Source organism: Clupea harengus, chromosome 1, assembly GCF_900700415.2.
Source record: "Clupea harengus chromosome 1, Ch_v2.0.2, whole genome shotgun sequence".
NCBI lineage: Eukaryota > Metazoa > Chordata > Actinopteri > Clupeiformes > Clupeidae > Clupea > Clupea harengus.
The window spans coordinates 25383261-25406993 of NC_045152.1; the positions used below are offsets into that span (position 1 = coordinate 25383261).

Sequence of the window (23733 nt, forward strand, 5' to 3'; positions counted from 1 at the left end):
GCGTTTTCATTTGACTGATTAACTTATAGTTATCCTAAATATTAATTTACTAACACATTAAAACAGGGGTGTCACAAGCTGTGATAGTGAGGGGTGTAGGTTAGTGAAAATGTTTTCATTTGAGTGATTAGACTTAAACAGTGGCTTTCTGTTAGGTACAGAACTGCAGTAGGCAAACCTCGCTCCGACCCTTTATGAGATGTGCAAAGGACTATTACAACCTCTTGTGGGCTCTCTTTTCAGCACATCTGCCTCGGAGTGTTCAAGAGTTCAAGGTTCGAATCCATGGCGGGAAATCAGCTTCTTATACAGGTTACACATTTGACCTATTTATTTATTTCAACACAGAAAGATTATGTTAATTTGTGTTAATCCTCTATAGACAGATACCTAGGCAAGCAAAAACTAAACATCTGTGCCTAATGCGCTTTTGACAAGTGGTTAGCATCTATACAGCCACAGATGACATTCAAATGTCAAATCCTGCCCAGGAGATTTTATTTTGACAATGCCGGATTGTGCATTGATAGTATCCAACAGAGATCACAGGGCTGTACAGAATTAAAAGATAGAGGCAATCCAACATTTTGTCAACTGCTGCTACTGTAAGCTATCACTAACTATTTAGCTAAATTAACAGTTAGTCACCCAGTGCACCAATGATCCAACAAACACAGCAACCCAGCAAACATGTTAATGAATGTTAGCCTATAGTTCTCCTATTCATAGTATTACATCAACCTTCTCCCAAAGTTTTGAGAACATTTGCTACAGGGCCTGTATTCACAAAGCATTTTTATCTTACCACTAAGAGCACTTTCAGGTTGCACTAAAAGTTTCTAACTAAAGGTTTTCTTGTAAATCCTATTCACACAGTTGCTTAGACTTACTTTTACTAAGGAAAAGCTAGAACTTCTAAGCTAAGAGAAAGACTGTTGCTATGGCTGACATCAATTCGCAAGCACAAGCTTGCTTCCAATGACCTCTGTGATTGGTTGATGAATGACATGTCTGTGCCGGTGAGTAGGGATGTAAAGGTAAAGGACTGGTACCTAACAGGTGCTTTTATCCAAAGCGACATACACAGCAAAGTGGTGACGCTAACCACTTCAATTAGATAGACTACCAAAGACTGATAAAAAAAAAAAAAATTGACATACGCTTCAAATTACATAACTAGAGATACATTCGAAGTGTGATTGCTCAACAGTGGTAGAGTCAAAATCCCTGTAGGCAAGTCTTGCCACTCGGCAACCATCTTGGCAATGCTTCCGGGCTGCTATCTAAATGAATGTTGAGAGCACTCAAATAAAGCTTGAATCGTAAAAAATAATGTATTCTTTGTATTGACTTGCTCACCGCGCATGCACCAAATGTCGCGGCACAGTTGTCATGACAACAGTGGAACTAACCAGAACCTGCAGGGAGGAGAATCGTCGCTCATGCCATTTCCAACAATGTGATTGGCTCTTTATAATTTATAATACAGGGCAGGACTTCCCCTTCCAAATCCATCATGCTTTAGTTTAAACATCAGCCAACTTGATGGCATTGTTTGAATCTGCGATTTAAAAATATCGTAATTCCCTTATTGCAAGTCTCCACTATCACATCTCAATATTTAATTTCAATGTTTAAATGGTTTGGGAAAATCGTGCTTCCATACATGTTTGGCAGTATCCATGGCAACGTGGCTAATGTGTGTTAACGTGAGCTAACCAGCAACCAGATAAGGACAAGTAAGGACTAACTAAGGACTTTAGTTTGACTTATGCATAATGCAAGTACACTTGATCAGTTTCAAACGTCAGTTTTAACTAACACCAGTTATGACAGCTAGCTAGTTATCATTTCATACACTTCTTCAACATTTAAAAAGTTACCATAGGTTGTGATTTAAGTCATTTTTTCCTAATAAACTCACTGACAGCTGTAGTCTTATGTGCAAAATGATCAAAACCACTTGTGGATTATGATAAATGACTCCAAAAAGACCCTTAACCACTCAAGAGAGAAATAATGAGCATGTTTTGGTGAAATCCCACGAGTCTCCCCTTGACTTCAATGGGGCAAGAGTTTTCTCTGGTTTGCATAAATCCTCTCCGAGGTTTCTTGCTCGCCGCGGAAAATAAACGATCTGTCCCATTACCATGTCACATAAGGGAACCTTTCTGACAACAGCCAGATATGTACATTTAATAGCGTGGTTGAAAAGAAAAATAGAAACCTTAATAATATTTCATTTAAAGTTTGGGAAATATCTGATAAGTGGCCAATTATGTAAGCGTAATGGCGTGGTTGAAATGAAAGATTATACAACACTTCACGCTATTCACGCTTCACATACTCCTTATAGACTCTGTAATTATTCCCTCACATTTGGGACAGTATCTTTTCAGTAATGCTGCATTTGTATAGGCTACAAAAACATGATGACGTGGAATGATAAACTGCCGTTTTCTATTCGTTTGGATATTGGTCTTAGTCCTCTCGACTAGGCTACTTCTTCGTTCTCCCAGACTTAGGTTATACTTTTAGCGCTAATGGACTTTGTAAATTGCTCTTAGTCAAAACAACGAGGAGTCCCACAGTTAGGACTGACACGCCCATTATTTATAGGAGTTTCTTCTAAATCGGCAAGTTAGGAGCTACTTATAGCCTGAAGATGCTTTGTGAATATGGGCCAAGGTTAGTACGTGTCAGTAAGGGGAATTTTAACACAACCAAACAGGGATATTCACTAAGAATAACCTAGAGGAACCTTCCAGAAACAAAAATGTGCTGTCAAAACATTAATGTACATAAGAACACTTTCCTGGCAAACCACAGGACAATCAAACATTCAAGGAATGTTCCAATACGAATTCCAAATTGATCCCGAAGCCTACCTTTTGGAATGACAATGATCAACAATTTTCTAATAGTTTAAGTACTATATATATACCAAGTTTTCCATCAAGTTGAACATGAAAATTTCATTACAATTACTTCTTTTTACCATGTTTTCCTATCAAGTTGAACATCAGGGCCCATATTCACAAAGCATTTTGTCTTACCGCTAAGAGTATTCCTGTCACACTACAGATTGGATGCTAAAAGGGTGAATGGATTATTTTGGTTGGTTGGTTGTTTGGTTGCTCTTAGTTCATTTCGTACATGCGTTACCATTATTCCCTCAAGATTGAGACAGTATCTTTGAAGCAATTTTGCATCTGCATTCCAAAATATGTGGAAAGATAGAAATGTTTGTTCAGCAGTTGGTCTTAATGATTCTCCCAGATTTACTAGTTTTAGCGCTAAGCGGCTTTGTGAATTACTCTTAGTAAAAAAAATTGTGACAACCCATTATTTTCATGATTTCCTCCTAAACTGGCAAGTTAGGAGCAACTTTTAGCCTTAACATGCTGTGTGAATACCGGCCCAGAATATCACCTTACTGTCTCTACACCTTTTGTACGAAGGTACACCTTTTATGTTTACAGCTACATTAATACACAATACATAGTTTAAACAGAGATTTAAACATAGAATTATCTTCTGTTAAAAGCATTTTCTTCTCAGTAATACAGTTTTTAACACAGAACAGCATGCACAATTCAATTAGTACTATTTTTCAACCCAACCAAGCATATAAATAACTGAGCTTATAAACTGAACACATAGAACATATGAAATACATAATAATAACAACTTGTTAAACAAAGAATTACAATCTATTCCTCCTCCATACATTTTTCAATCTCCTTCAACATTTTAATAAACTCCTGTGCCTCCCGATCTCCTGTTCTGGCATCCAGCATCTTCATGATGGGCTTCTCTGTAGAGAAAAAAAATGTTAACAAGGACAAAACAAACTAAAAGCAACATCAATCTCACAAACTAGTTAAAGCAGAAATGTCCTGATACCCCCGCCCCCCATCATTGCCACATATATGTGAAGTACTTCTGATACCACTAGGTTTTTCCCGGGACAGGTGAAGAATTAATGGCTGCAGGTTTTTGCCACCAGGACTGGCGGTGGGTCTGCCAGGCCAGCAGAAGTCACTCAGGGGGGCCACGGCATCTCCGGCGAAATCATTTGTGGACAGCCAATCGTAGTCCATCACAGTGAAAGTCACACAGGCAAATCTGTGTCTGTACTGCTCAGGGGTAACATGGCTGTGACATAAGAGAAAAATAGAGGTGACAATGTTGTAGTGATCCATATTTCAGTTTATGGCCACTATTCATGTATATCTCTTGCATGCCACAGGCCAATTTCGCATATCTATGTATGACAAAACACGGTTTGACACTCACAAATAGAAGAGCTCGTCAAAGACCGGGTGCAGAGTCTTCATTTTGACCTGAGTTCGTTGACTTTTAGCAAAGGGGAAAAGGTGATGGGGACACAGCTCCACAATCACAAAGGGATCGCTCAAGCCTGTGTATTAGAACCCACAGTAGTACAGCATTTAGGCTTAACCGTTGAACCCACAGTAGTACAGCATTTAGGCTTAACCTTTCTACGAGTCTGAAGAAATCTAAAAAACCTTCCACAAATCACTTCCTCTCTCACCATTGGCATCGAGGGCAATGAGGTCGGCACCATGAAGGATCTCGACCGTAAGTCTTTGCTCGGGTGCATCATAATAGCACTTCAAACTGATGCGTCCAAATTTAGTATGTTTTAATATCCTCTGGAATACACAGATTAATGAATGTAAATGTAGGTTAAAAACAAGACATTGTCACTGTCACCATCCCCTATGAAATCTCATGTTTTTAATTCAGTTCAATTTCATTCATTTATATAGGGCCAAAACAATACAATTGTCTCAAGGTGCTTTACAGAGCCTTGCTCTTGAACGGCATTTGTCTTTGCCATAGTTTTGGTATTTGGTGTAGTTTGTATAGTTAATAATATTATTTTAAAAAGTTAATCTTAAATTTTAAATACATTTCTTTTTTAAATGTTCCATTCAGTATTGTTACATTTTATGTAGCATTTTTTATAATGATTCTCTCTGCTTGTTATTATTATTTTTAATTTCGCATATTGTAAGTCGCTATAGACAAAAGTGTCTGCTAAATACCGAAACTATAAACTACATTGAGGTTGTGGTTGTAGGCCCTAAACATTTGAGATTGACACTATCCAGCCGTCCACCCACACTCGATGGCATCTGACTAACATCCAACACAAGCGTCAAAGATCTTTGTGTATCAAATCAAGACCTCTCATTCAACTCACATATAAAACAGATCAGAAAACATAATTCTTTCTTCTACGCAATATTGCCAAAATCACAAAAATCCTATCCCCTAAAGATGCAGAAAAACAAATCCACACATTTATTTCTTTGTGACTAGACTACTGCAATGCTCTCCTGTACGGATGTACCAACAACTCATACAGCCTCCATGATGAGTAACTAATACAGAACGCTGTTGCTTCCACACTTACTAGAACAAAATAAAATATGAACATATCTCACCTGTACTTGCCTCTGCACTGTCTCCCTATCAAAAGTATTACAAGTTGTATAATTGAACATCTTTTCCTGTGTATAACTCAAATTTAAAATTACCATGCCAGACAACCTCTACCTCTTCCACTCTTTCTATGTCATATTGTACTTCGTTGATAGTGATGAAGTGGCCATATTACTTATTGTTCTCTTCGGTTGCCTAAGGTGACCAGGGCCCCGTTCGTCGTAAGTGGTTGAGTTAAGTCGATCAATTGTCCCATTAGCCAGTTTAAATTACCGAGATGATTGAGGACAGGGAATATCGGTTCGTCCACGACTGATCCGCGGTCAAGCCATGTCGTTAATTAGAACCAGACTAAACTTATCAGGGCAAATGCGCGTGCCCGTCCTACGTCAAAAGGGGGAAGCGTCGATCACCAAAACCATGATTTTCTGATGGTACAATGGCTACTAAACTCAAAGAAAGAGCCTCTTTATTTCTCCGCTGGCGAGCAGGAAATGATCATGAACGCTTATGAAGAATACAAGACCATAATCATGGCAAAATCCAACACTGCCACCGCTGCGAGAGCAAGACAAGAAGCTGTGTATGGGGCGATATCTATGTATGTATATATTATGACAAGTGTGAGAGTGGTTCTGTGGGTAGAAGAATCACTTAGTAAACCCTACTTACAGCTGACCATTCCCACCAAACTCTTATGTACAAATACTCTACTCTTCTGCTTCTGCAAATAATGTATGCCAGCTTGTAAAATCAACAAATGGCAATCATTGACATAGTTGACACAGTTTTCTGCTTCATTTCACTGCTTGTAATAATAATAGTACATTTTATTTAATGGTGCCTTTCATGACACTCAAGGTCACCTTACATCACACAAGAACAATGAAAACATGAAATAGTCGTACTTCCTCCAGGGGGTCAGGTTCTGAGCTCTGAAAAGCGCCTAGAGACAATTTCAATTGCTATATAAATAAAATTGAACTGAATAGGGTGTGTGGCTGCTCATTGAATTGGTGAAATCATTGCATGGGTGAACTGAGAGAAAAACCCTACCTGCTGTGTGATCTTCTCCAGGAAATATTGTTCAATCAGCTCAAAGGATGAACACTTATTTAGTCGTAGTTCTTCTTCTACGGCCTAGAGGGGCACCAGAGAAATGATAAGCACATGCCAACCCTACGTGGGCATGCCTGATGTGGTTTGAAGTATGGACCACTTACCTTGTAATCTTCACCTTTTAGGTCCTCTAGGGTCATCCCTTCCCCCTCAGCATTAAAGAATTCTAGCAGTACCTGATGGAGACGAAAGGCGTAAGAATGCTTTTCAGCAGTAGTTGCACGTAAATAAAAAAAATATATATATTCACAAAACATTTTTTTTTTATAAATTAGCTCCAGAGTAGCTGATTTAGGACAAACCCCTAAAAAGAATGGGCATGTCAGTCCTAACTTTGGGTCTCTTAGTGCTAAAACTAGCACCAAAGTCTAGGAAAAATGGAGTAGTTGTTGAGAGGACCCCTAACTGCCATAACAACCTGTGGTTAATGTCATTCCATGTGCAATGTTTTGGAAACACTAAATCACCCACAATTACTTAAAAGATACTGCCTCAATTGTGAAGGAATGATTTTTGTGGAGCTTGTACGGGATGCGATAATGTCATCTACCAACTGATGTAAGGTCTGTGTTCTGTCCATGTCTAATTTCTGTGTTTGTCTCCCTTGTGTGGTCGCATGTTTGTTCCCGTGTCTAGTCCTCGTGCTTCCTTGTTCCCGCCATGTGCTTTCCCTGTGTTTGTTTGTCTGTGCCATGTGCCCTCTTGTTGTTGTCCGTGTCTCCACCCCTCACCTGTTCCCAATCTCCCGGGTTGTGTGTGTCATTGGGTTCACCTGTGTCCTGTTAATTCCCCTTGTTTAGTCCACCTGTGTCCTTGTCTGCCCCGCCTTGATTGTTCTCACCTGTCCCTCGTTATCTGTTGCCTGTGTGTATATATAGTCCTTGTTTTCTTGTTCCTCGTTGTGTCGTCGTAAGTTTGTGTTTGATGGTATGTTCCTTGTGTTTCCACTGCTCCTCGTGTATTCCTAGCGTTTAGCGCTTCTGCCTTGTTCAAGTGATTACTCGTGCTTCTGACCTCTGCCTGCCCTACTACTATTCTCCTGCCTATTCCCTGTGTGGATTTGTTTGCCTATTTTTGGACTGCCTACCTGTGTACCGAACCCTGCTAGTAAACGTTTATTCTTCTGAATCTACCCCTGTGCTGAGTGGTGCGATTGAGTCCTGCACAACACCCACCAGTCGTAACAACTGAAACAACCCAATCAGAGTCAAAATGTAATTAAATTAAATGTATTAATTAAATGAAGTGCTTAGCAGTTCTGAGATACTTGGCAACAGGGAACATGCAACTTCGTAATGTCATCTTGTTCATTATTTCATGTGCTGTCAAATATGTTGGCTAATAGATTGACAATTAGGTTCAGTTAACACTTAGGGGTCATGGAAAAAAAAAACTGAAATTTCGCCAAACTGCTTCAAAAGCAAAAACATTTTTGTCCTAGAAACAAAAATGACACCCCAGGAAACCTTGAAAAGTCAGTTGTTTAAGTAAAGAAAAAATTCATAGTGCATGGATGCGTCTTCTCTAATAGCAGCAGTGCTGTCCCGAGCAAAGCCATTATTGTTTAGCTGAAAACAATCAGAATGTTTCATGAAATGGCTTGTTATACACTTGTGCTGGCCTCTCTCCACTGGCTTCCTGTACGCTATAGGATTAAATTTGAGGTTAGTTTACTCTCTCCGACCTATTTTACACATATGTTCCATCAAGAGCACTTAGGTCCACTGACCACTACCTTCAGGTTGTCCCAAAATGAAGACCGAGGTAATCTTGCTTTTGCAGTTATAGCCTCCAAACTTTGGAACAAGCTGCCACTATGTTGGCCCTTACACTTCCTCCTTCCCTGCCTCTCTCTCTCTCTCTCTCTCTCTCACTTTCTCCCTCTCTCTCACCCTCCCTCTCTATCTCTCTCACCCTCTTTCCCCTTCTCTCTCTCTCCCTCCCTTCCTCCCTTTCTCTCTCTACCTCCATCTCTCTCCTTCTCTGACACTTCCTATCTTAGAGCACAGTTTTATTCCCTGGTATTTAGCTCCGTATGAGAGTTGTCTTTTTTCGCCTTATTGTTATGGTCTAATTTATGGTCTTTTTTATTTCTTTTATTTATTGTTTTTTTATTATTGCTTTTATTCATTGTCTTCTGATCTATTGTTTTTTTTGTTTCGTTTTCAACTGGTCTCTGTCTTTATTGTGTTGTGTTTATGGTGGTGCTATTTGGTCAACTGCTGTCATTTTAAATGTGTTTTATAAATAAATTGACTTTAACAATATGTGTATGTTTCAGTGCACTTTACATTTACAATGGCTATATCAATATAACTATACAATTAAGTAACCATCTTTATTAGCTAGCTTACTACTTTGTTATGACCCCTCCATGCCAAAACAGACAGTAAGTTGACATTGAAAAGTACTGATATCGGAAAAAAAACCCGCACTGAAAAAGGCTGACAGGAAGGAACAAATAATATATTTAGTGTAATATTTTTTAGTGTAGTTTTTTTTTTATCAATGCTGATTTTGTTTTTACTTTAAGTCTCTACAGTAGCTCCATAGTAGTCTCTCCACCTGATCGACTTGCAGAAACCTTCTGCCTACTCCACCACACTGTCATGCATTAATTCTACCCCGCTCATGATACATCTACACACTCTGTGATAGCCTATTTACCCGTAATGTAAATAATTGCCACCATCTTCACAGTTTTCTGTTTCATTGCTCTACTCACCCTTGTAATAGTAACCTTACGACCACACTGTATACCCACTAAGCTCAGGCTCTGAGCGCCTTGAGACAATTTAATTGTTTTGGCACTATATAAATACAATCGCTCTTGAGAAATCTTTCTGTTTATTGTTCCCCCCAACAGTGAAACTGAATTTCCACCCATGGAAATAAGTAAAAATATATAAAATAAGTTCTGGAATGCAACTTTTTTTTTATACATAAAACATGGTTAATATACACGACTATGTAAATGAAAACAGACCTCCAAAGTGTACTGGAAACGGGTGTAGAACTCCACTTGGACACCCCTGTTGTCCATGACAGTCTCCAGAATCAGCCTTAAGAGTAGTTCCCACAAAGTGCTTAGAATCCTGAGGCAGAGATGAGAAATCAATAAAAAGACCATTGATTAAAAAGAATCCTGAGGCAGAAGAAAACCAGAAGAAGACCATAACCGTATCATCTTGTGAAGCCCATAAAAAGACACTGATACACTATATGGACAAAAGTATTTGGCCACACCGGTATGGGGCTGTTTTTCAGGGTTTGGGCCAGGCCCCTTATCTCCAATGAAGGGCAATCTTCATGCTTCAGCATACCAAGACATTTTGAACAATGCTATGCTTCTAACTTTGTGGCAACAGTTTGGGGAAGGCCCTTTTCTATTCCAACATGACTGTGCCCCAGTGCACAAAGCAAGGACTATAAATACACGGTTTGATGAGTTTGGGGTGGAAGAACTTGACTGGTCGCACAGAGCCCTGACCTCAACCCCATCAAGCACCTTTGGGATGAACTGAGATTGTGAGCCAGGCCTTCTCGTCCAAACTCAGTGCCTGACCTCATAAATGCCCTACAGAATGAATGGGCACCAATTCCGACAGAAACACTTCCAAGAAGAGTGGAAGCAGTTATAGCTGCAAAAGGGGGACGAACTCCATATCAAAGTATATGTATTTGAATACAATGTCATTACAGTCACTGTTGGTGTGATGGTCAGGCGTCCAAATACTTTTGTCCATATAGTATACTAAGGCCAGAATGTATCTTTCTGCATTGAAAGAGGAGTAATGAAAACATTCAGTAACCTGTCCAGATTTTGCTTGATCAGGGCTTCTCTGAGGATGACCAACGTTTCATTTAGGTATTTCATTAAGGGAGATACTGCCTAGAAAACATGAGAAGAGTCACAGACAGACAATGTTACATGCTTCTGAGAATCTTATTGAATGTAGCAACAACCTAGTATAGAGCCTCCAACTGATACAGCTGCTGCTTGCACACTTACCAGAAGTAAATAAAACATATATTGGGGGGGGGGTTTCAGGCTCTGGGCTCTGTAAAGCGCCTTGAGACAATTTGATTGTTTTGGCGCTATATAAATACTACACCTCTCTTCATTGGACACCTGTCAAAAGTAGAATCGATTTCAAAGTACTCAACATACAAAGCTCCAAATCACCTCAAGTAATTAGTTGTGTCCTACTGCCCAACAAGACCTAATTCTAAAATGCCGTCGATCCATGGAAGAGTACAATTTTTTCCACAAGCGGTACTGTTGGGCACATAAGCCATACCTATATTTTGTCTTCTTTACTTACTAGATATTGTAAATAGACTACTACATACAGACAAATGTTCTTAAAAATAATCTTTAGATTACGGTGTACTTTCTTTTCATATTCAGTTGAAAATAAAAGTATTGTACATTGATGTCGGCCTGCATTGATTAATGGTGCACTGCCCCTTTAAGAAGAGAAATCTGCTGGTTTAGGTTATGTTTTCATGTTGAGGTGTAATGTGAACATGATACTGAAAAATCCATAATTTTTGCATCCACCCAACCTGAGCTTTTCAATTGAACAAGAATAGATCATGTCCGAACATACCCGCCATAGGTTATAGGAACTTCACAACAGGGGCCCGCTTCAAATTAGCCTATCATTTCATCGCATCAAAACTGTCAAACAGCCTGCTTGGGAAACTAAAATGTAGCTGGTTTTGATCAATATCATAGGAAAGAAAAAGAAAAACTGGCCATTGCAAATAGCCTATAGTAGAGAACTGTGGGTAATATGGTTGGGGCAGATATGATGACCAAAAAAAACTGTTAGGGGGTGCCATAATTGAATGTGTTGTATCGTATAGCAGGCTTACATCATCATTCTGGATTGAATCTGGAGAGAGACCGATGTGCTGCACACACTTGTTGAATTCATACAGCATCTGTTGAGGAAAAAACAGAAATAAATAAATACCGGCAAAATGAATACATATTTTGGTTTTCACATATTTAACCCACCTGAACAAGCCAAAATCCTTCTAGGAGAAATTACAGTTTTTTGGTAAATCACATAAACTGCATATAAAAAATAAAGCCTTTAAAGAAAAGAATACTTTCGCAACAGTCAAACATGGAGGAGCTTCAGCTCCAGCCTCTGGTAGTGGGTGCCTTGAATATATGTGTGGCATCAAGAAATGCGGTGGGTACCAAGTTATCTTGGAGTGCAATGTTCCACCCAGTGTCACCGAGCTGCATCTCCAGCACCACGCAGCCAAAGGAGAGCCCACTCACTGCATCAGTAAGGACGCACTGAGTGGCCGGAAGCCAGACCTTTCTATCCGCATCAGAACAACACTGATGTACGAAGATGTTAATCCGCATCGCAACAAGTTCAACGGTGAGCATGCTACTCCTGTGCACCATTCCAGGCCACACAATTACAACACTCCTTCTCCTGCACGCTATGCCATACCACCAAACTCTGACAAATGGATGACCTCACTTTCTGTATTTGGCAGGAAACCAAGACTGTCATGGTACTGTCTAATGTCCATGATCCCAATGAGAAAGGGTCATTGAATAGAATTAATAAATGTCGCAAACAAACTGAAGTTTTTTTTACTGTGCTATGTGATGAGTTGTAAGGTTATTTGTTTCTATAAAATAGGGTGATAGTGATGGAATGAAACCCAAAAGGACTATATGCTGGTGTACTTGAAATAGGTGACAATCGCCACAGGTTTGTCCGGTCAGAACAATAACGGATGCCAATGTTCCAATGAGGTCTGATTTATTGCACACACACACGAAGTGAAGACATGAAGTGGTTGATGAATGATGCCCGTGAATATAATTATCCCGTGTAAAGGGACTTATATCCACATTTGAATCCGTGAACTGACTGATATAATCCGTGTTTGAACCGTGATTGAGTTGAAGAACCATGAACCGTGGTTTCTATTAAACATCACAAATGACAAATATATACAATTAAATACAATAAAGATGAACCATTATATACAAGATGAATGAATATAATATATACAATATGAATGTTACGGCTATACTGTAAATACGGATCTGTCCCTTAAAATACCGTGCCGTGTAACGGCGAACATTCCATATCTCCGTAACAAAAGTAACTGGTTGAACTGGCCTCGGGGTGAAATGTGGATGCTACAGATGATAATGATGACTGTAAATAACAGATACTATTTACAATGAACTGAACGGACTAAAGAGCTAAATGATACATATAACAACACTTACATTCTTGAACAACGCACGGCAAATGATCGCGAATGTTTTTGAATGAATTGAATTGTCCGATGTGCTCCTTGAAGAGGACTCCAACTCCGCTTGACTTGACCCACAACTTGGCCGGAGGAGGGTCGGCCTTATATAGTGTAGATGAAGGGGAGCCTTGAAACCGTTTAGAAACTGTTGAAGTGGCCAAATGGTCAGTGAAATTCCACTGTGCATGAGCCCCACGGAACTCTGGGATCAACTGATAGGCTGACCTTTCATGGACCCCAGGTCCCGTGAGTGGCCGGCACAGTGGGGGTGCACAGCTGGATGCAGCTGGTGAAGCAGCCTTTTTAACAGCCGCCCTCAACTTTGCGTAGCAAAGGTGTTTTCCTGCAATGAGCCAGTTGCATCCTGCAGGAATGATGGGAGACGGATTGCTGCGGGCCGCGTGTAGGTCCGGTCCTCGACCTGGATCTGCGCCGTCCGTGTGCTGATGAGGAAACAGCCACACCTGTGGAAACAGAATGCAAAGCGGGCTTGGAAAGCCGCAAGCTGGATGGGTGAAGGTCAGCCATACTGGGGATGACTGGGTTGCTGTGCCATCTTCGGCACTCAGCACAGCCGTGCTGGTGCTTCCTGATGGCCTGTCTCCCCCTCAAGATCCAGAACCGTCGCCGTAGCTCAGCAAACACCCTGTCCGGGCCTGAATGCTTGAGCCGGCTGTCACCATCCTGGATGATGAGCTTGGTGATGGGGTGATGAGGATCCAGCACTATGGGGTGCAATGCGTCCTCCTCCAGGGACTCACACCTGCGGAGCCGCCCCCCCACACGGATCAGCTGGACCCCTGAGTCGAACTCAGGAGCCAAGGTGAGCAGTCTGCTGGATGCAGAGACAGGTTTCCCTCCTGACAGAAGAAGAAATTCCTCCGGGAAGCAGTCCCTCTGCACCGTCCGGATGAGAGCAAGCTCAGCTTGCCTGACATCCTCTGCTGCGGGGTCTGTGGGCGTGGCCGCCCCATGACAGGCTCTGATAGAGGCCTCCAGCAGCTCTTGGTAGCTGCTGAAACCTCCAGGATCGGGAAGTGACTGAGCAGAGGTCACAGAGACGTGACCACAGAATGATGACTTCCGCAGGTCAACAGGCTCGTGGAAGGATGACCCGTCTCTCCCTGCTGGCTGGGAAGGCTTCTTCCTTTCCTTGCTGTGTGCCTCTGCACGGATGGACTCCTGACACAGCTGTGTCCTGATGACATCCCTCTGCCTAGGTTTGGTCACCTGACAGCGATGCTCAGTGGAAGGAGTCTCATTACCAGTGAGTAGACACTGAGGGGTGGAGGACTGATGCATGGGTACCTTGAAAGGGCCTTGCAGTGTCCAACCGAGGCGTGTGCGCAGTGCAGCCGGTCCACCTGGTGGGCCTAGGTGCACTCGCTCAACTGGGGTGAGGAGATGAGGGTAGTCAGACCCGATGAGGAGCAGTGGTTGGGCCTGACTGAATGAATGAAGGGGCAGGTCTCTGAGGTGGTGATAGGCTTTTTGAAGGGATTTGACTGGATATGAATGAGTGGATAAACCAAGCTCTGTTGAGGTGAAAGCTTGCTCTATCCTGAACCGTTTCTGAGGGTGAATGGCTGATGCGACAGAGAATGAGACTGACCTCCCTGGCACAGCCCTGACGTCCTGACGGATGGTTCTGAGTGCCAGCTCCTCACTTCGTCCGTGAAGACCCAGCTCCTGAGCAGCACTGTGCAGCAGCATTGTGCGCTCGGAACCGTCATCCAAGATGGCGTAGGTCTCCATCTTCTTGTTGCCATTGAATAGGCACACCTTTACCATTTTCAGCAGTACGCTACCACCCCTCCTGGCAGGATCGAGGTAGTACGTCACCGGCTGACTGGCTTTGGGGGCTGGCTTCTCCGGTCTGGCGTTCACCTCGTGCAGCACTTCCAGATGCGTCAGATTGCATGTCTGACATCTGGCCTTGAGGTAGCACTGCACTGTTTGATGATCCCTTCCACACCTCCAGCACCGTTTCCCTTTCTTGATCCAGCTGACCTTCTGATCCTTGGTCAGCTGCTTGAATGTTGTGCACTGATTGAAATAGTGCTGATTGTTGTTGCAGAACGGGCAGTACTTCTGCGGCTGCTCTGCCTTGCATGGTGAGGGCTGTGCTGTCTTGGTGGGCTCGACTGCCTTAACAGGTGAGTCACACCCAAGCAGGACAGTGGTGGAATGCACGGCTGGGCTCTGATTCGCCCTGACGCCTCTCTGGCGGTCAGGTGGCTCTTCCAGCGGTGCTCTGGAGTGGATGAATGGCACCTCATCCTGCTGAACACGGACCTCCTTCTCCAGCCAGTAAGAAAAGTCCAGCAGTGTGGGGATTGGTGTCCGAATGGGGTCGATATAGCGTTTGAACTGGATGCGCAAGTCATGTGGAAGCTTTGACAGCAGTCGTGACACATGTGACCCACACTCCAGTTCTGTTCGCCCTTCTTTCCCCAGCTGGTCCAACATCCCCACAAGGGCCCGCACCTTTAGTGCGAACAGGCGGAACCCCCTGCTGTCACCGTCTTGACTGGAGATTCAGCAAGGACCTCGTTGATGCGCTGCAGAGCCAGCCTGTGTGGCTGGCCATACAGCTCGGTGAGTGATGCCATGGTGTTGGTGTAAGGATACCGGCTGTTGCAGTAGGAGTCTGCTATCAGCAGAGCATCCTCCAGCTTCAGGTGGTCGACCAGGATCTGGTACTTGAACCGCTCAGTCGCATCCGCAGGCAGGATGTTCTCCAATGCCAGCTTCAGGCGGGCAAACTGGCGGGGGTCTTCATCTGTGAAGCACGGGATGTGAGGCTTTGGTCCTCTGTAGGTGCTCTCTCGTCGGGGAGGAGTAGGTGGCCCGTCGTAGGGACCCTGCCCCAGTGGCCTCAGTCCAGCAACCGGGTATGATGCTGGGTTGTAAGGACGAGCTGATGAGGTGCGAGGAGGGGTGAATGGCACCATGTACTGCGGTGTTGGTACCTGAGATGGCGGTGCGTGAGCAGCTGGGCTGTGCTCTGGACGCATATGCATGCTCCGCATATGATCAGTCAGCTCAGCCACAAACTGTTGAGGTGGATGATGTGGGCGTGGCACCTGCCACGGAGACGTGTCATCATCTGGTTGGACCACCAGCTGAGAATGATGAGACGTAGTCCACGGCACACCTTGCAGGTCATCCACTGGCTGAAGGAAGGGCTGCCTGGTTGTCAGCGGCGTGGATGAGAAATCCGGGAAGGGAAGCCTTGAATAGGATACCCCACTGTCTGCGACGTGGGGTCGTCCTCTGGATGCGGCAGCGAAGCTGGTGGTTGGAGCTGGTGGTGCCTCTGATTCACGTGGTGAGAGGGCTTGGACAATTTGCTGCATATCAAGCCTTAATTGCTGATTGTCCTCCCGCATCTCCCTGAGAGCTGAGAGGAATGCCTCTGGGAGTGGGCTTGACTACTTCTGTCCAGCAGGTGGTGCTAGAGCGTCCACATGGCTGGGACTGATGGCTCCACCAACGGCTTGGTCTGGGAGTGCGTGTGCCTGATGTAGATGAGGCCTCGAGAGCTTCACCGAGTAGTCATCCAAGCAGCTGGGCTGATAACCATCACGGCGAGCACGAGTGTTGTCTCTTGGCATTGACATCTTTACTGTGGTAAATGTAATCTCCGGCAAGAAGGACCATATAAAATAGGGTGATAGTGATGGAATGAAACCCAAAAGGACTATATGCTGGTGTACTTGAAATAGGTGACAATCGCCACAGGTTTGTCCGGTCAGAACAATAACGGATGCCAATGTTCCAATGAGGTCTGATTTATTGCACACACACACGAAGTGAAGACATGAAGTGGTTGATGAATGATGCCCGTGAATATAATTATCCCGTGTAAAGGGACTTATATCCACATTTGAATCCGTGAACTGACTGATATAATCCGTGTTTGAACCGTGATTGAGTTGAAGAACCATGAACCGTGGTTTCTATTAAACATCACAAATGACAAATATATACAATTAAATACAATAAAGATGAACCATTATATACAAGATGAATGAATATAATATATACAATATGAATGTTACGGCTATACTGTAAATACGGATCTGTCCCTTAAAATACCGTGCCGTGTAACGGCGAACATTCCATATCTCCGTAACAAAAGTAACTGGTTGAACTGGCCTCGGGGTGAAATGTGGATGCTACAGATGATAATGATGACTGTAAATAACAGATACTATTTACAATGAACTGAACGGACTACAGAGCTAAATGATACATATAACAACACTTACATTCTTGAACAACGCACGGCAAATGATCGCGAATGTTTTTGAATGAATTGAATTGTCCGATGTGCTCCTTGAAGAGGACTCCAACTCCGCTTGACTTGACCCACAACTTGGCCGGAGGAGGGTCGGCCTTATATAGTGTAGATGAAGGGGAGCCTTGAAACCGTTTAGAAACTGTTGAAGTGGCCAAATGGTCAGTGAAATTCCACTGTGCACGAGCCCCACGGAACTCTGGGATCAACTGATAGGCTGACCTTTCATGGACCCCAGGTCCCGTGAGTGGCCGGCACAGTGGGGGTGCACAGCTGGATGCAGCTGGTGAAGCAGCCTTTTTAACAGTTTCATTTAGGTTTTTGTTTTTGATGTAGTCTAATCCTGGTCTTCTTATGACATTTGCCTGTGAAAGGCTTAGTCTATGGGAGGGGGAACCACTTACCTGAACAATGGTGTTAATCACTTTAAAGGAATTAGCAGAGAGAACCAGAGGACCAGAGGTTTTTGTATGTTCAATTAAATCAGAAAGAGTGTTGAAATAAGTAAGAAGCAGCTTTATTTGTATTGAGCAGGGGATGATGTTAGCTCAGATACATTTTCTTGTTATTAAAAAGTGTCAGCAACAGAGGGTGCTGGGAACTGTCTAGATGGTCAACTGTACTAAACTAGAACCTTCCATTATGCTAGTGCAAAATGAAGTACCCTACCAGTTTGAATTTTAGTACATCATGAAGGAGAACTTTGTTAACTTCCTCTGTACTTTTCTCTACATATTTGTCTTGTTGATGCATTTGAAAAATGTAATTTAGTCGAAAAATTGATTTATACACAAGATTGCATTCTTAATGGTAATTGATATGATTTATTCTACATTTGATTTTTGAATTTCTGCCAGATTAAATCAACTATGGGCCTAAAACCGCATGGAGATCCACAAAAGTTTGTGTTACAGCAGGAAGACAAATAATAGTTTGATATATTTAATACCTTTTGAGCAGTGAACTCTTTTTTTCCATTGTTGAGGGGCTGTATCTGACACAAATCCATATGAAATGTGCCAAACTGTACAAACTTTGTAAAAGTTGAAGGGGGTAACTTAATAAATAATAAACTTAATAAATAAATAATGAATACATAAATACTTAATAAATAAATACTTAATAAATAATTCCCTCATGCTACTAATGTTTGGGATTTCTCCATCATATTGATTCATCTTCCACCCGAAAAAAACAATGAGGTGGGAACCCCTGGTTGATTTATACATGGAATGTCCCAATAGGAGGTCTACTACTAAAATCGTAAAGCTACCAGATCCAAGTTGCTATCATGCAGAAATATACTCCAGAGATACATAGCTTTCAGAAAAATATTCTGTGGTAGTGGTGAGGTGAAATGATATTTAAATTGTTTTCTTTATACAAATACCTTCTCAGTGAGGTGTGTGATAATGTGCCTGGATTCTCTCTGTAGCTCGAGGTTTGCATTGTGCAGCCGACCATTCAGTGCCTTGATGACCTGTTCTCGTCCCTCTAGTCCACAAGACTCTTCCATGGCCTGTTCTAGACACTTCCAGTCCAACTCACGTGGAAGTCTGCATAAGTACACGTCCACATGATCTATGTTGTTCAGTGCGGTGCACAACTGCTCCAACATAGGGCCAGTGGTAGGAGAGGATGGAAGCAAAGAAGAAAGGAGAGGAGAGACAAAAAGAAGACTTAGTGGAATAAAACGTATAACAAATCATCATAGAATGAAAGAATTACGACAAAGGCATAACAATACACTGCTGAAAATGTTGAAGCATGAGAAGAATACGGTGTTGAAAATTACTTAAGACTAGCAGCCATGCACACACATACACAAGCCTTACCTGCACGATCAGATTCGTATGGTCTGGTCCCAGATGACCTCTTTCAATCTTCCGCTTCAGCAGCTCTGAGTAATATACTGCTTCATTGCAAATGTTCTGTAATAAGGTCATAAGGATTAAGATTAGAGCATTTCCAGGTGATTTTAATCCTGTGGTACTAGCATTAAAATATGTTCATTTAGATTTCCTCTACACACTTTAAGTCCCAACCATAAACAGTGGGAATATTGAAGCAACACCCCAATGTTACCTTGTTGTCTCTGATCGCACTATTTAAAGCCTATGCTTTGTGCTGACTAGCTAAGTCTTGAACCTGAGAAAGCCAAACTATGTGTAGAATATAGTGTGTGTGACTACAGTCCTTTGTTTACAATTTGAAGAAACTAGTTCTAGTATCTTAAATTACTAAAGTAAAACCCTCAAATCTTCTTCGGTTCATTCTACTCATTCTCAAACTCTTTGTGACACTCCCCTCCGGCAAGAGACTGCGGCCCATCAGGACCAAAACCTCACGCCACCGGAGCAGCTTCTTCCCGTCTGCAGTTGGCCTCATCAACAAAGCCACATTATTCTTGGACTACTATAATATCATTGCACATTGCACATACTCTTTTTTGCACATTGACAGTACTAGCAGATTGAGCATGTATCTTTCATTTATATTTTTCTCATTTACAGGCTTGTTTGTGCTGAAGAATACCTTCACAGGAACAGGGTTGACAAATACAGGAGATTATGTTTTATGGCCCCTTTTAAAACTAAATTCATGTCCACTATCATAAACACACTGATTCTTTGACTCAGACCTGAGAACCAACCCATAGACTTGTGTCCTCTGTAGTTGACTTTTTCTTTTTTTTAACCCTAACTAGTAAGGAAATCACAAAAAACGAGGTTCCAAGGAGGATATAGTTCCAAACTGAGGTATATAGAAGCAGAAGTAATTCGGCTCTCAGGAAGCACCCTACATCACTAATCACATGTGAAAAGTTTAACACCCTTGGTGGTTGTATGTTTTCCTACTGATTGGATTAAAAAGTTGTCATTGCAATGCACCACTTACATCTGTGAGGTGTGTGATGAAAATGCTGGCTCCTGCAGTGTCAGGCCAGGCTAGCTGAGCCCACAACTCCTGCACCTGGCTGAAGCAGGTCATGACATCCATGGTTGAGGAACTGTGCTTAGCTTTCTGCTGAATTGGCTCAAACTGTAGCAGACATAAAAACAAAGTGCTTAATTTAGTCACAATCCTCTAATCGCTATTCTTCATGCAACACCGTCTTCATGCAAAATTCTCCATGCAAAATAAATCAGTTACAGAACAAAATAGATATGTTAATCATGATCAGATGTGTTAATCATGATAGATATGTTAATCATGACAGATGTGTTATTCATGATAGATGTGTTAATTACTGTATGTTTGTTATTATTTACTATCAATAATACATGAAAAGCAGGTTCCAAATGAAATGTTATCAAATCTAATGATGTAATTGGATGTAAATGTCTGTTAATGTATAACCTTTACGGTGTCTGTGGAAACCTAATTTAAGCAGGCACCCCATGGTCAGAATATGAATAAAAGCATTCCAATTTGTTTGTACATAATTGCTCAGAGAAAATAAATATTTAACTCCCCATTAGCAAATCTGTCATTATGGAATAAAGCAAGATCTCTCTTTACCACACTGGTTTTCCACTTAGACCTGTCAACACATACAGGCACAACACCACAAGCAGACAGAGACACAGAGACAGACACACACACACACACAGACACACAGACAGACACACACACACATACACCCACACACACACACATTTGATATAATTTATTTGATTCCATATAACAAGTCAAGTTTCATCAGGGATCACATTTTCTGAATAGTCCAACAAATCTAAGCAGTTCAGCAGTCCATTATGGGTTTTAGAGTTCACTCAGACACACACACTCTCTCTCTCACACACACACACACACACACACACACACACACACACACACACACACACACACACACACACTAACACACACAGACACACACAAAATGCACATACATGCAAAAAAAAGAAACCTCAACCACAGGTATCAATCAGTGTGGTTTTGTTCTGCAGTACAGCCTCTGTCGGCAACTGTTTAAAATTCTGACTGATACAGGCACAAAGGAGCTCTTAAACCAATTCAGTTTGCACTCTATATCGTCTGCTTGACGGTAACAGCTCATACTGAGAGTGCAGAATATGGTCCAGAATATGTCTGTGTGAGGTGAAAGTGACATTGTGTTGTGGTATTTGTGTTTTCTGTTGTCTTGTTTCTATTCTAGTTCTTATCAAGATTTGTTTTGGGAGTAACCACTACAACTGTATTGTACTGTATTTGGTGCATTCTTTTGGCTGCCAGGATAAGAGTGGCTGGGTTTGGTATAGCTGGATAGCTGGTTTCCCCCATTTACATTTACATTTAGCAGACGCTTTTGTCCAAAGCGACGTACAAGGGAGAGAACAGTCAAGCTACGAGCAATAGAGACCTAGTGTAACAATAAATACCCACTGGCAGTTTTATATGTATAATTAGATGTCTATATGCTGCATGTATGCTAACATATTAATGCATGTATGCATGTATCAGCTTCTCAAGCAAATCAAGAGCAAGGGATGAACTGGCATGATGTCAAGATGAGGAAGATCAGCTGGAGAGAACTTTGGGCTGAAATCTGAGGACAACTGTGAATGAAGCTCTGTTGAAAGCTCTGAGGAAAGTCAAAACAATGAGAGGTACAGTCAACAATTTTGGCAAAAGGTTGTTGATGTTGGAGCTCAACGGGCAATCAAATTGATTAGCTTAAAAAGTGTATAGCTCGTAAAGTTTCCCATTACTAGAGCCAGAACTGTGTGTGAACAGAGAGCACACCGTTAGTTTGAGCACACACAGAATGGACAGCTAGAGGACCGTGTGTATTGTGTATTGTAAAAAAAAGTGTATTGTATTAGAATCACTAACTGTACCTTAAAATGAGCTCTAAAGTCAGTTTACCTGATCCATTTCAACAGCTCTGCGAATTCTGTCACACGACTGCTCATGAACGATTTGAAGCCATTTATGGACAGCACATTTGAACCAGTTGTGAAATCCATTCAATGCCAGCATTTTTGTGTCCCTACAAAAGATTTAGAACATTTTTAGACAAAAATCATTGAACCACTTCAGGTAATGACTAACAAAAGGCACATCAAACAAAAAAGAAGACTGAAAAAAGGCCTTCTCACCGAAGAGGCAGGAACTCCCTGAAGCTCTTGAGTGTCTTCAGAGATATGTAAAGCTCAAAGAGGGTTTCTCCCATCATCTGGGTCATCCTTGAGTTCTCCTGCTCCATGGTTCCACATACTTTCTCCATAGCAACACTTACATGATCTGCCACCTGGAGGATTCAAATGTTGCTCATATTAAAATTGTTTGGTTTTGTCATCAAAATGTGTCATTGACGCTAGTGGCAGCCTACTGCAGTAGTTCCAGTCAACATCACACATCTCTTGTGTCTCTGTTGCTTTTTTCTGTCAAAACAATAAATGTGATATGTGCTGATTTCTATTTTATATCATGTGTTCGCCTTTTATTTTGTGTATCACATATTGTGGGACTGTTGCAGGATGACTATGTACTGAACAGGGATAGGTTCCAGGTGTCAGCCCTGGAGCCAATGGCAGGGATGTGTGACTGGCTCCAGGCTCCATTGATGAAGCTGATTCTGTCCTTGCAACTTCCTTAAAAAAACATTGTTTTACCTGCACAATAGGTTACTATTTGTGAATATGTAAATTTTTTACTCAGAGCTTTTTACACCTATCAGTTTTATAAAGTTCTTAGTAGAGGTGTGAATATTTCCTATATTATCTGCCCTGGCAGAGACAGATGGTGAGACAATGAGAACAAACGCTATGAAAATGTCATGGAATCAGAGAAAGGGATGATAGTGAGAGCGGGCACCACCACCATACACACTCACGCCCACGCCCACGCCCACGCCCACGCACACGCCCACACAGTCACACACACGCACCATTTCAACAAAGATGTAAATGCAGCCCTTGGGGCAACAGGCAAGGGTGATGTGGACCAGGCATTGCTGTGAGAGGCAAGGCCGGTTTGCATGTGAAAATTCATGAAGAAGTTTCTCCCTCCTACGAGCTGTTGATAAATAAGGGTAGCCAGGTTTTAGGCTCTGTGATCTGAGTAAAATAATGTTGTTAAGAAGAAGGATGGTTAGTTTGCATGCAAAATCAAATTGACGTTATAAACATTTCAATGATGAAAGTTATACAATCTGCACTGCGTGAAAATAGGTGTAACTTGGGGTTTTAGGACAAAGTAAATGCCTGTCAAAACCTGCTGTTTGGCGGATGTATTTGGTTTTCAGGAACCCGTCTTACCACAGCCGTTAGCTGATGGCTTGGCATTTCAAATGCTAATAACAGTCAATGATCTGGTACTGAAGCCTGCCCCTTTTCCCCACTCCCTCCCCCACTTCCTCCTCCATTCAGGGAAGTGGGTGTTATTGTTAAATATGTGCTTTAAAACTTCTATTCTTGCATCTGACTGACACTTCTCTATCTTGAATCTATAAAACTGTCTTAAACAGTCTCACATGAAGTGCTATTACACATACTGTGTGTCTTGAAAAGAAAGAAAAAAGTCAAGTT

General features: G+C 42.0%; 1 protein-coding gene across 1 annotated transcript in view; it reads right to left on the reverse strand.

The window, feature by feature from the left end:
- Nucleotides 1-476: 476 nt before the first annotated feature.
- Nucleotides 477-23733, reverse strand: part of baiap3 (BAI1 associated protein 3) — a 60905-nt gene continuing 37648 nt past the window's right edge. Inside the window, exons 21-34 of the mRNA XM_031573309.2 lie at nt 22303-22454; nt 22070-22193; nt 20099-20242; nt 19036-19131; nt 18591-18806; nt 11476-11544; nt 10407-10486; nt 9581-9689; nt 6699-6770; nt 6532-6615; nt 4559-4679; nt 4300-4423; nt 3953-4158; nt 477-3817 (exon numbers count right to left, since the gene is read on the reverse strand). Coding sequence (XP_031429169.1) covers nt 3714-3817; nt 3953-4158; nt 4300-4423; nt 4559-4679; nt 6532-6615; nt 6699-6770; nt 9581-9689; nt 10407-10486; nt 11476-11544; nt 18591-18806; nt 19036-19131; nt 20099-20242; nt 22070-22193; nt 22303-22454 — 1701 coding nt within the window. The 3' untranslated portion in view covers nt 477-3713. The remainder of the gene's footprint in view (nt 3818-3952; nt 4159-4299; nt 4424-4558; nt 4680-6531; nt 6616-6698; nt 6771-9580; nt 9690-10406; nt 10487-11475; nt 11545-18590; nt 18807-19035; nt 19132-20098; nt 20243-22069; nt 22194-22302; nt 22455-23733) is intronic.